Here is a 13,915-nt window from a genome sequence, read left to right on the forward strand (position 1 = left end):
CCCGCCCCCGCCCCCACCCTTGTCCCAGGTTTGTAGCGACGTCGAGTCCGGGATCTCTCGCGAGGCGGTGCAGAACGGTCGACGGAAGTGGGCATCACAGAGCCACCTCTGAGATGCATTCACACTGCAGGGGGCAGCATTTTGCCACACAATCTGACAGAGGGTAATGTTCATTGCATAACAGGTCAAATTCATATTTTGGAATTTAGACAAATTAAGTGCACAATCAAATACTGTACGTATAATGGTATGGGTTTTTGTTTAGTCATTGATAACTTGGCTGCGATAATCAACTCGCAGCACTTGAGAAGCCCTTTTAATCACAGCCAGCTGTCTGGATTCGAACCCAAGACCTCAGCGGTGCCAACCTCAGGGCTCTGACTTCTGAGTCACCCAGCCACCTCTCAACAAGGGGGTTTGTAATTGGGTGCTGGTAATTTCAGAGGTTTATGGTTTTTCTGTAAATAAATAATACACACGTTTTAAAATGACAATTTAACGTTGAGACCTTAGAAATCGAAATGCCGAAATAATTGGCCAAAATGTTTTTTCAGTACACAATTAGTATTTAAAAAAATACTGTTTAGCACGCCCTAAATAATAATATACAACCCCAAAGCAACCACCATGAAGCCAGAAATATCCAAACTAATGTTTGACGCAGTTTTGAAATCATCAGCATGCCTTAGCCAAATTGCAACATGCCAGTGACGGCATTGGCAATGGTGTCAAATTTGAGGCTGAAAATATTTTAACTTCTGTCTCCATTGACAACGTTGGCTAGTAAGTAAAGCACATGTACAGTATTGTTTAGGGTAGGGTTCTTTTTGGCTCTGCTATAAAGGGATGTTGTCCAAGTATTAGCTTATGATGTATTTCGCTAAATAAAGTCAAAGGGATGTCTTGTTCAAATGAGCATTGAGGCATTGGTGTTCATTTCCCATTTACAGCCCTGAGTGAGTGTTGGACATTCCACATTCCCATGGCGGGGTAGATTGTATCCACAGGATAACCACTAATTACTCGTCAACAAAGTGGTACTGTATTCGTTTTCTATCAACTCCAGACGGATGATGATGGGCTTGTTCAACCCCAAACCTGGATTGGAATGAATGATGTGTTTAGTGGTTATCATAATACCTTACTGCTGATGGTGATGGAAAATGCTTGGGGTGGAACCTTCATTCTGCGGTGAATGGATCCCGGTTGTTACTGATGGCGATAATAATCATGCAACTCAGAACTGGAACAATATATCACGAACATAAATGACCGTGACTTTGGGGGGAGGAAGGGGATGACGATATTAAACGTGCCACGTGTATCGTTCACCGTGCATTGCCATGCCCGATGCGGTGCAGTGCGGAACGCAACCCTGCTGATGAGGCCAATGAGGTCGAAGTGGGCCCAAGCGTTTTGCTTGCTTGAACAAATGCTGCTTTGTAATTGTGGTCTGGAAGGCTATTAGGACGAACATGAACTAAAACCATTTCTATTTGTATTCACACGTGGACACACGGAACGGAGTTCGCGCTCAGGCATATTCACGTTTCAATCTTCTGCTTAGCAGTGATACACGACTGTCAAAATCGCGTGCAACTGTTGCGAACAACAACGCCTTTAGGCACAAGCTGCAACTTCCATGAAACTGCTCCCCCCACCCCATGCCGTGTTCCGCACACAGAAAATGTACGATTTGTTTATTACAAACTCGAGGTGCCTGCTGCTGTCACAACTCGATTGCAGTGAACCCCTTGAAATGGTGTGCGGACCGCAGTTGTTGCGAGAGAGAGAATATGTCCAAGTCAGCTCTCAATGCATTATTAGCCAAGTCTGCTGTTGCCCCTGCATGGTGTGAGGTGACTCTATGAGAATAATTCAATTGCACTGAGCCCACGTAAGTGAAGCAGTACATTATACATGCACGCATATTGTGTGACTGCATGTACGCATTCATACATGAATTCATGGGTTGTGCAGCTATGTTTGCGTGTGCCTATTTGCCACGTGTGAGCCTACATTATGCTCCCGTAAGTGTATGTGCATCTATACAATAGGGAGGGATGGTTATGTGGGAGGTTTTTGTACGGTATTCATATGCATGCATGCACGAAATTTGCGTGTATTTGACATCATTTGTACATGCTAACGTTACGGCATATGTGCTATAAAATGAGTCCACGCGATAGACGATATGCACACAAGCTCATGACACACACACACATATACATACACAAAAATGTATCTTACATTTGAGCATTGCAAGTCGCTATTTAACAATTGGCCTAATCTCATGATAATACACAATGGCCTAATCCGATGATAATGCAAACATTAATTGGACGATTTACATTGCAAAATATAGATTATGTGTGTATATTTTAAGTAATCCAATACATTAATTCAAGGCATACTCTCTTCCTAGAGCGTGCCTTGTAACGTGAATTGAAACTGTATACTAACTCGCACACAATAGCCAAAGCAGCCCTTAAATAACACACAGGTGTGCTTATTAAAGAACGAATGCATAATGTGTAGGACATTTCAAGTAACCATCATGAAGGATAAAGGGTGGTGAGGGAGCGGTGGCGCAGTGGTTTGGCGCTCTGCGTTCGGAGCCCTGAGTAACCTCCCTCCCCTCCAGTGCCAGATAAGCTAGTGCGGGGCCTGTAGCATATGTCATAAAGGGGACATGAATAAAAAAAAACGTTAATATTAAACACACGAATTTTTAACTTGCATAGTAAAGTAATTGTATGTTTTCATTTGCTATACAGCCAGATATTACGACAAATATCTAACCTCAAACACCCGGTCGTTCATTAAAGTTGAAGGCGGTATAGTACTATAGTAATATAGCAAGTGCAGAATCACTGATACCGGAATTGATAGTTTGAAAGCATTTATAGCGGGCCCTTGAAAGTGCGGGGCCCGTAGCTACATATGTAGTAGCTACTTTGGCCCGGACTCACCAGCGTGGTGGAGAATGGTCAATACTTGGTTGGGAGGCGTTCGTGCAAAGTGGCTTGAGAGAGAGAGCCGTGCATTATCTGTTGCACTGCTATTTAACCATTCTGTTATTGCACGTGATTCAATGGGTTCAGGAGCTGCCAATGTTGAGGTCTTCTCACCACGACCATATGGCTTCAGGACAGAGTTCGCGTAGTTTCGGCTGTTCCTCCTTTGAACAAGTGCTGACTACAATGGTTTAAATGTCCACAGTTTGGGTTGCAGTGAAGGAGGTGCGCACATCGGCCCAGTGATGCTCCGAGGTTGATGGTCACACCGCCAGAGTCTTCGAGGAGGAATGTCCAAGCCTTGCGGTGCGATGTTTGGGTCTCGAATGAGGTGTTTATTCTTGACCATGAAAAATCATGACAATGGTATACACACCAGTATATTAAGAAAACGCGACTGAATTGTTGTTCGCTCGTGGTGATTTGTGTTTTTTTAACCGGATGGGCAAAATATTCGAGATAAAATAGGAAGAGTTTCCGTGTTATCATTCGTAAGCTAGTGTGACACGTGGGCCGGTACAATTATGACCGTCGGTTAAACTAAGAATAATAACAGGTACATAATCCGAACAGAAAAGACGCGGAAAATATGGGACATTCATTGAATAAAAATAATATATAGTAGTACAATAAATGTATATTTTCATAAATATATTTTTTATTCTTTTTATAAAAGTGAAAGCACTTCAACCTAGCCGCCCTGGTCCGCATTTGTATTTAATAATTTGAATACCGGTCCGCATTAAATATCTGCCCTAGAGGTATACACATACTTTGTATAAGGAATGAGTTGCAAATGCAAACCCAAGATAAGTAGGATAATGCAATGGTGGTCATTATATATACTGTACTGTAGATGGTCATTCGTGCAAATTTCATCTCACACAGCTGCACAATTTGTGACGAGCAGGGGTTTTCGAGTCACAGATAAACTGGGAGCAAGGCAGTCAGGACCGGCGCCAACAATTGTCCCCCCCCCCCCATCTCTGTGGTGCCACACACCACACACAAACATATATAGAGAGCTCCCTCTTATGCCAGCAGCAGTGGGATAAGCAAGCAATTGCAGGGCTGCGCCTGTCACTGAGAAACGAGGGGAAATGTTTCCCACGCGGTGCAATCGGCCGTCGTGTGCGTGCCTACCCAGCGTACCCAGCGGTGTCTTCATTCATTACTCATAATATCAGTGAGCGATAAAGGGAAGGTGGGGGTGCGGTTTTTAAATGAGTGATTGCTGTGTTTGTCTGGAACGGGTGGGTGATTGGGAATGCGTGGTACCCGTGGAGGGTTGATTTGGGTGCTGATGCAGGCGAGGGGGCACGGGATTTTCATAAGGGTGGAGATGATTGGAGGGGTTACAAATAGGGAGGGGAGGGCGTAGAGAACAGAAAGGGGGGCACGCTACGAGGACGTGGAGGGGTTTGGATTTGGAGGGAAGAGGGTGAGAGCAGCGGGTTTACGTCGCAAGCGGTTGTAGATGTGGGGGGGGGGAAGGATTGATGCTGCTGCTGCTGCTGCTGCCGCCGCGATGAACCGGTGTATATGTAAAGGACATCTTGGGTTAGGCGTCCACACACGCACACGCACCTACGCGGACTTGGGTAATCGGGCGGTTCGTTTGGTTTTTTTTTGAGTGGTGGCTAACCCTAAAATTAATAATCACGACGTGGGAAGTTGCGTTTGTGGTTATTCCACCGAAAAACTAAAATCGAACGGAAACTTTCACCCGTTCGCTTACTTTTGGAACCGGTTATCGCCTCTGAAAACGGTAACCGGTTTCTACCGATCGTCGTTTGACAACCTGATAGTTTATGGCGCAGTGCGTTAACCAAAACCAACACTCGTGTAACTACAGTATACATGAGATGCATAATATTTCGTGGAGTATACATGCAAGGCATTTGTATAATAATTGCCGAGTTAAATGATAATACAGATCTCGCTCTGCTTGTTCGAATGTCGGTCAATTGCTGTATTCTCGGCGCGACTGGTTTTTACAGTATTTAAATTCAATACATTATCTTTATCTCGTGTTGCATATGTGCTCCATTTCGTACGGCAATCTACCCCATAACGTAGTATACATTCCAGCCATGCAAAAACACAGAATACAACTCCCAACATTGGTCTGCGTTCCAAAATATACACACGCAGACAAAGATCCCCCGTATACCTTGAACATGCTGTGTTGGGCAAGCGCTGTTCGAGAGCGCATATGAAGACCGACCCCGCATACATGGGGGTGAGTGGCCAGCACCTCGCCCGACCGCCTTTGTCTCTCCGGTGATGTTTACACACTGCACCCAGGTACTCATTTGAGGTTGAGTCGACCTAGGGGAGGCCCAGGACCGGTTCGGATACATTTTAGGAAATAGCATTGTATCTTTAAAGTGTCTACATGACTGTCGCAAAGCTCGATGCACATAGAGTAACACCTCCAATATACGAAGTAGATGCGTTCCTGTAGCTGCGTTCGTATATCGAGTAACTAATAACATTAGTCTTATGGGGATGCGTTCCCAGCCGTCGTAACGTACCATTTCATCACTTGCCATTCATATTAAGGTTATATTATTTATCATACACCATCATAGCTCAACATGGTGCGTTGTTGCACGCTGATCGACCGAGACAAATGTAGACATTATATGACCCATCGCAACGTACTTTACTAAAATTGTATTCGTATTTTTTTATATATATAGGACTGTAGATTGGTACTTTTATCATTTGTTAATTTTTGCGTACATTGTTCATTATTTTACTTTGTTCTCGGAAATTTAGTGGTAATAAATCCAAAGTTAATTCCAATATTCTAGATATTTCTGTTTTAAATATTACAACACCCCTCTGTTAGATACGGAGACATTCACTTGCCACAATACTCAATCTACCTGTTGAGATTCAAGAGGGTCATTGGAAATCAACGGAGTATCTAAACATGGATTACTTGATGTATACAAACCGTTCACACACACACCAGTCCAGTAAACACGGCAATTATAATTCATAAAAGATTACCTAGGCGCCATTTAAGTGAGATGCTATGTGCATAATGAATTATAAGCAGTGGGTTTAGTTTATTACTGTAGCATAGTGCCAGTAGTGGGGGGGGGGGGGATTGCGTGTATAATTATAAGCATAGGAGATGCAGCTTGACAGTAGAGTCGTGTTTGGGTGACTGGAGGTAAGTGGAAAACTGTGTAACGAGAAGAATACTGCGACAGTTTCTGTACATATCTAGACGCTCCAGTCGGTGCGAGACCACGTGTGAATACGAGCACAAGCCATAGTTTGTGAATGACTATATCGGTAGGTGCCAGTGTGTATAATTATAAACAGCAGGCGAACATTATGTACGACTCCAGGTCGGTGCCAGTAGGTGGGAGACCGGGTGTACTAAATACAAGCACGAGCTGCAGTGCGTGCGCGTGTTGTATGGCGTGTGGATGAGTAGGTGCCAGGAGGAGTGGGGGAAGGCTGCGGTTGCTGGGTGCGGAGCCCTCAACTCACACACAGCCAAAGTTCCCCCGTGTAGCCTCAACAGACTGTTTCTAAGTGCTGTTAACGAGCACCATGCCCGGCCGCCTTTGTCTCCCTAGTGGCGATGTTTTATCACGTCGCACTAGGTACTCATTTAAGGCTGAGTCGACCTAGGGAAGGCCCAGGACCGGTTCAAGATACTCGTCACTGGCCGTGAGTGGGAATCGAACTGGTCGCCAGGTTCGTAGCACAGCGCGCTAACTGCTGCACCACCGCTCCCCACTCACACATACTTAACACGAAAACACCACACACCCACTTACACACACCACACACTTACACACACTTGCACACCACACACACCACACACACACTGACACACCACACACACACACACTTACACACCACACACACACTTGCACACCACACACACTTACACACACTTACACACACCACACCACACACACTTACACACCACACACCCACTTACACACACCACACTTACACAACCACTACACACACCACACACACTTACACACCACACACACTTACACACCACACACACTTGCACACCACACACACTTACACACCACACACACTTACACACCACACACACTTACACACCACACACACTTACACACCACACACACACTTATACACCACACACACCACACTTACACACACCACACTTACACACACCACACTTACACACACCACACTTACACACACCACACTTACACACACCACACTTACACACACCACACTTACACACACCACACACACTACACACACACACCACACACACACGACGTTCACACGCGTGTGTGTGTGGCGTGTAAGTGCAGCTCGGGGAGTGTGACGGGGAGGGGTGGAGGAGGAGAAGGGAGAGATGCGGGGGGGGGGTACAGAGAGGGAGGAGGGAAAGAAGAGGAGGAGGAGGGGGGGGAGCTTGGAGAGGAGGGAGCTTGGGGGAGGAGGAGGGGGAGGAGGAGGAGGGGGAGGAGGAGGGGCCGGCGCTGGAGCCGATGGGAGGAGGTTCGCATCGGGGACTGAGCTCGCCTCGCCCCCAGTCCCCATCACTCACTCGCACAGCAGCCGGGACCCCGTCTCGGCACGGCTGCGGACACACAACAGCACACACACACAGACACCACACAAGCCAGAGACACAACAACAACAACAACACAGAGGGAACAACAGGCGGACGGACGAGCGTAGAGACGGAGTTAGGAGGAGGAGGTGGAGGAGGAGGTGGAGGAGGAGGTCGCCGTGGTCGTGGTGGAGGAGACTAAAAGAAGTCATAACGGAGAGCCAAGACGCCACCGCCGGCAAGATGCCGCAGCTGAACGGTGGCGGGGGCGACGACCTGGGCGCGAACGACGAGATGATCTCGTTCAAGGACGAGGGCGAGCAGGAGGAGAAGATCTCTGAGACCAACTCGGGGGAGAGTGACCTCGCCGACCTCAAGTCGTCCCTCGTCAACGAGTCGGAGACCAACCAGAGCAGCTCGTCCGACTCGGAGGTGACACGAGCGCGACGGCGACGACGCGGTGGTGGTTGTGGTGGTTGTGGTGGTGGTGGTTGTGGTGGTGGTGGTTGTTGTGGTGGTGGTTGTTGTTGTTGGTGGTGTGGGGGGGTACAGAGACAAGAGGCTCGGTGGGAACAAACCGCACGAGTAAAGTTGGCGTGGCAAGGCGCCGTGCGGGGAGCAGCGAGCGGTGGCAGCGCGCACAGTGCGGCTCTAAACTTTAGCCGAGAGCAGCAACCACACACCACACAACATACACAACATACACCACACACCACACTACACTACACACCACATACACACCACACACACCACACTACACACCACATCACACCACAAAACATACACCACACACACAACACACTAACACACGCCACACATCACACACTACACTATACACACCACACAACACTACACACACACCACCCAACACACCACACAACACTACACACACACACCACACACCCCACACACGTCGACTACGACTACGAGGAGGATGTTTCCCAGGCTGTTGTTTGGCGAAGGCGCGCCGCCACTCCATCTTTTGTCGGAGCCGCAGAGTTCGAGCTTCTTCCCCCCCCCCGCTGCCTCTCCCCTTGTGCAATGTAACAACAACAGCATCACCACCACCACCATCATCACCATCAGTATGTACACAACACTCTACAGTTCTACACTATTCATAGGCTCGTACTTTCTTCGGAGTGTGCGGCAGTGATTTCCTTTTGTTTCTCTTTTCGCTGAGACAAGCGACTTTCTTTGTTGCTGCTTCGACTTTTTTCCTCTCGTCCCAGTTGCGAGGTTGGTGGTGGGGGGGGGCAGGAGAGTTTGAGAGCTTTACAAGTCGGGGGTGTGCGGCACACACGCTCTTCCCCCCCTCCTCCTCCTCCTCTCTCTCCCCTCTCCCCGTCGTCGTCTCTACCCCCTCGTTGTGCTGCGAGAGGTACAAAAACTCACCGCCGATCTCTGCCCCCCCCCCCATCTCTCCCCCCTTTGCCCCCCTCTGCCCCCCCTCTGCCCCCCCTGCCCCCCCATCTCTGCCCCCCCCCCGGCGGTGTCCCCTGCAGGCCGAGAGGCCCCCGCAGTCGCGGCACGCGGAGCCCTACCGCGACAAGAGCCGCGAGCTGCTGCTGGAGGAAGGTGAGGAGGGGGGGGGGGCCGAGAGGGGGGGGGGGTGAGGGCTGGGGGCTGGGGGGGGGGCTCGAATCGCGAAGTTGACGGCGGCGTCGCCTCGGCCCCTCTGGCTGCAGCAGCAGCAGCAGCGAGAGGGGCCACCCCGAGCCCTCTGCAGTGGCGGCGATAGTGGCCACGCGTGGCCATGTGTCTGCATTGTGTCTCCATTGGCCTTGCCCAGGCCACGTGTGGCCAGGCGTGGTGGTGCTGCTCGAGTTCGTTTGTCGCCCACTCAGAAACTGCAGCAACCATCAGCATCAGCAGCCACGCCGTTTGCAATCGCGAGACAAATTGTATCTGCAGTCGAGTTCTAGTCAACAACGAGGAGGAGAGTGATCGTCGTCCCCAGGACTCTCCTGCCACCCCCACTCTGGCCACCAGTCAGTCGCATCTTGCGGCAGCCCTCGTAGCATCCTCATCACCACCACCATCACCCTTAGCATCATCCCCACCATCACCAGCCGTGCAACATCCACCACCACCATCACCGTCTTCTTCACCTCCCCCCCACGAGATAGAGAATGCTCTCGTCAGAATGCAACTCGCTGGTGGCTTTGATTGGATCGGCGCTGCCAGCGGTGGGATGAACTTTTGTTCAACTTTTCTAAAAAAAGTTGCGTGCAACAACAACACCAACAGTCGTCCTGCCTGTCGCTCTGCCGAGTTGCGCGAGTTGACTTGAGGACGAGCGGGAAGAGACGGGGCGAGGGATTGTTGCCCACTCGTCGTCACTTCTCTAACACTCTCCCGCCGTGTGTTGTGTGCCGTGTGTTTGTGTGGTGTGTGTGCTTTGTGTGTGGTGTGTGTGTGTGGCGCGTGTTGTGTTTGTGGTGTGTGTGTGCTGTTGTGTGTGGTGTTTGTGTGTGGTGTGTGTGTGGCGCGTGTTGTGTGTGTGTGTGGTGTGTGTGTGTTGTGTGTGTGTGCGTTGCATGGTGGCGTGCCTGTGTGTGGTGTGCCGTGTGTGTTGTGCGTGTTGTGGTGGGTGGTGTGTGTGCCGGGCGGTGTGTGTTGTGGTGTGCGTGGTGTGTTGTGTGTGTGCCGTGTGTGTGGTGTGTGCGTGGTGTTGTGTGCGCCTCGCCCCGCCATGTTTCCCCTATAGCGGCCAAGAGGCAAGATGGAGGAGGAGGAGGAGCAGGGCTCTTCAGGGGGCCCCCGTACCCGGGCTACCCCTTCTTCATGTTCCCGGACCTCGGCAACCCGTACCTGGCCAACGGGTCCCTCTCCCCCAGCGCTCGTTCGGTAAGTTCCAAATACCTCGCCGCCTCCTCCTCCTACCTCCAATGTTGTTCCCTCTGCGACCACCACCTCCATCACCCCCCCCCCATCGCTCCAATTTACATCACTTCACCCCCAGGGGGTCTGCAGTTTACTCGTCGTCAACTTTCTTTTAAAGTTGTTTCTTGTTGTTGCTCAAGCGGGGCTTTGTTGTTGTTTGTTTTCCCGCATGAGACGTGAACTTTGTGTGTGTGTGTTATATTCGCCCCCTTGTGCCCTGATGGCCTTAATAGGTGCTCGCAAACCTGCACGTGTTGGGATTACACGCGGGTGACTGGTGGGGGTGGAGGAATCTTGATCTTTCTTTATCTACTTCGCTTGCTGTGGTGGCCTTAAGAGGTGCTCGCTAACATCCGGGGAGGAATATTTAGCTGTGTGCGCCTGCGTTGTCTATAACATACTTTAGCGATCTTAAGCGCCGGTGCCGGCCTTCATAGCTGCAGTTGTGTAAAGAATATACTTGACAGGCTATCTTTAGACGTAGTTTTACCCTTTGTGTGTGTGTATATACATGTGTGTATATAGTGGGGAGAGGTGGTGTAGCGGTTAGCGCCCTGCGCTACGAACCCGGCCCACGGAGTTCAATTCCCGTTCACGGCCAACACCACAGACGAGTTCTTGAACCGGTCCTGGAACTCGGCGCCCAGGTCAACTCGGCCTCAAATGAGTACCCGCCGGTGCGATGTGTACAAACATCGCCACGAGAGACACAGAGGGGGCCGGGCGTGGTGCCGCCCGCCCACTCGTGTGTGCCGTGCCGGCCTTTTTATAGGTGCCCCAACAATCTGTTAAGAATCTTTGTCTCCTGTACATATACAGTGTAGTATATACAGTGTAGTATATATTGTACCAACCTTCACTACGTGGGGGGGGGCCTTGCAATTCCACATCACGCTGAAAAACATGAGCCGGTCACTCGCTATGGCGGGCATGCCAACATGTTGTTGTTGTTGTGTGTGAGCGCTCGGACCGTCGTCGTTGCCATTGTCTCCATTGTGTCTGCATCGTGTCTGCATTGTGTCTGCATTGTGTCTACATTGTGTCTACATTGTGTCTACATTGTGTCTACATTGTGTCTCCGTTGTGTCTCCGTTGTGTTTTCATCGTCTTCCACGTGCGCTAGTGCGCACCCGTGTTTTAAGCACCCGTCATGTACATGCATAGGAGTATTGCATTAAAAACAACGCGCAAATAACACACACATATATATATACACACACACCCCCGTGGGAATTGAGAAGCGTGGTTAAAATTGTGTGTAAGTGTGGTTTTTTTAGGGTTTGACAATGTGAAGAATGTATGTGGTTAGGGGTGGGTTCCGGCCTTCGGAGGTGCAACTCGATAACAGCACTTGCCCCAACAGTCAGTTAAGGCTGTACGGGGGCGGGGGGGTCCTTTGTCTTTGTATAGGTTTAAAGATTTATAATTTGTATGATATTTTTTAAAATCTAAAACAATAAGTCCATTGTGGATGGGAGCATGTTCGAATCCACTTGCGGCAAAGCAAAACCACATAGGAGTGCTGCAGTTGTATTTAATTGTAGACTTGTTAACTGTGTAAACCCGCTATGAGTATTCATACAGAGAGATGTATGTACATACACTACATACGTAATGACTGCAGTACTCGACATGTGTTCGTTGCTGCAGAACGAGATGGACGCAGAACGTCTATTTGTTTTTATTTAGCCGTTTGCCAATAGCGCCTTGTGTATATATAGATATGTTCAAATACTGCACCGTACGTATACGTGCAAGGGGCTTGCACATTGCAAAGCGACGTCTTGTAATTGGTAAATAAAAACGAGCGGTCCGCGTGCGTTTTTTTTGATGGCCAGCCCGGCGCTTTTTATCGACTTTAGCGTCCCACTCCAGGTGAATGCGACTTACTCTGTTCACCCTCCTGTACTTTGGAGCGATTAACGCAAGGGCCAAAGCAATTCACAGAGAGAGAGACACACCGTCGACTGACACTGTGTGTGTTGGAGTTCGTTAAAAGCCATTGACCATCGTCGTGCTAAGTGGGCCAACATCTAACATGCTGCATCTAAAGCGGACTTAACGCAAGTACCGTATTAAGATCTCGGTTTCTTTTCTTGGGGGGGAGGGGGATTGTTCTAATTCATAAGCGGCGACTCGGACTCTATTTGTGGCGATTATTAATTTCTAACCCACCCGAGAGTATGCAACGGGGGGGTGTAACGTTACACAAGTGTCGGTGTGTGTGTGTGCGTGTGAATTGTGTACACAGCATGCTGTGTGGGTGTTGTTGGTGTCTCCGTTGTAAGAACGCGTGTTTGTACACACATATATATAACTAAGAAAACACACCACGTTCGTCAACAATACTGTGGTCTTTAAATAAAAAAAATCTACAACGTTTCAGACGATGTCCCTTAATAGAACGTGTAACAACACGGGGTGATTTGAACTCTGACCAGTCTCGAAACTATATAAATATCGGAGCGGCAGTAATTCCAGATGCAATAATCACGCAGCTTTTTCATACTATAATGCTGGAAATTATTACGCGTTTCGTCATTGTGTAAAAAAAAACATTTACGGTTATATTTTATTACCGTACTGTAGTATACTTTATGGGTGGCATTTCAGTTTATGATTGTGTTATTGTTAATCCTAATACCGCTTATGATCATTTTCGCTGCTGCTATCATTGACATAGAACGAGTGTAACCGGCAGGTAAGACGTTTGCAAGGTAGAATTATTACCCACAATTGTTTATTTTAATACTTTGTCTTTAGCAATACGGCACAATAAAACAAAACTTGCTGCTTCCACCTATGGACAAGTAATTACGACGCGTTTGTGTCCATTTAATATTTCATCCTCCGTTACGATGTTCTTGAGCCAATGTACTTTGATCCCTGCAGTGTGCATGCAGTGTTGTGTATCTGTGTAAAATCACGATACAATTTGTCTTCATTCGGTCATATTCATTTGAAGCATTGCATTAGTTTGTAGGTATTTGTACACACGTATGTACAAATGTCCCGGTGTCTACCTGTTATCACCCAAAATGTGTTATTAGGCAATATTGGAGAGATTATCCGATGTTTTATCCGCATGAGTGCAGATGCTAATGATTACACTGCCTGCCCAGTGCCAAACATTATTTTATTCTGGAATTATTCAAACATTATACATCTGATGGGATTGCATTCCAAGGCATGGAACACACACAAAGTACATTTTGATGAATTAGACAGCCACTGTTTAGGCACCGTTTTATGAAGTATTTGTGTGTGTGCTTATACCAACTATACATGTGTGTGTTTGTGTGTACACGGACCTCTGTGTATTTACCCAAAGAATCAGTGCATTTGTTTGGCGATCTAAATTAAATTCACCCAAGCCCTCTCTGGCACAGTTGGGTTGAGATTGTATCATAAGAAACCCCGCCTCTTCCTCAGCCCACTT

General features: G+C 48.4%; 1 protein-coding gene across 8 annotated transcripts in view; it reads left to right on the forward strand.

Moving 5' to 3' along the window:
- The first annotated feature begins 7,518 nt into the window (after positions 1–7,518).
- The window catches only part of LOC144732039 (transcription factor 7-like 2), a 167,852-nt gene continuing 161,455 nt past the window's right edge, over positions 7,519–13,915 (forward strand). For 7 of the 8 annotated variants that reach the window (XM_078613241.1, XM_078613239.1, XM_078613242.1 and 4 more), the window contains exons 1-3: positions 7,575–8,022; positions 9,096–9,168; positions 10,301–10,440. In XM_078613241.1, the coding sequence (XP_078469367.1) occupies positions 7,834–8,022; positions 9,096–9,168; positions 10,301–10,440 (402 nt within the window). In that variant the 5' untranslated portion in view covers positions 7,575–7,833. Of the gene's footprint in view, positions 8,023–9,095; positions 9,169–10,300; positions 10,441–13,915 lie in introns of all 8 variants that reach the window. The other variant, XM_078613243.1, reaches the window with a different exon arrangement.

Source organism: Lampetra planeri, chromosome 41 (genome assembly GCF_965212315.1).
Source record: "Lampetra planeri chromosome 41, kcLamPlan1.2.h2, whole genome shotgun sequence".
Classification (NCBI taxonomy): Eukaryota; Metazoa; Chordata; class Hyperoartia; order Petromyzontiformes; family Petromyzontidae; genus Lampetra; species Lampetra planeri.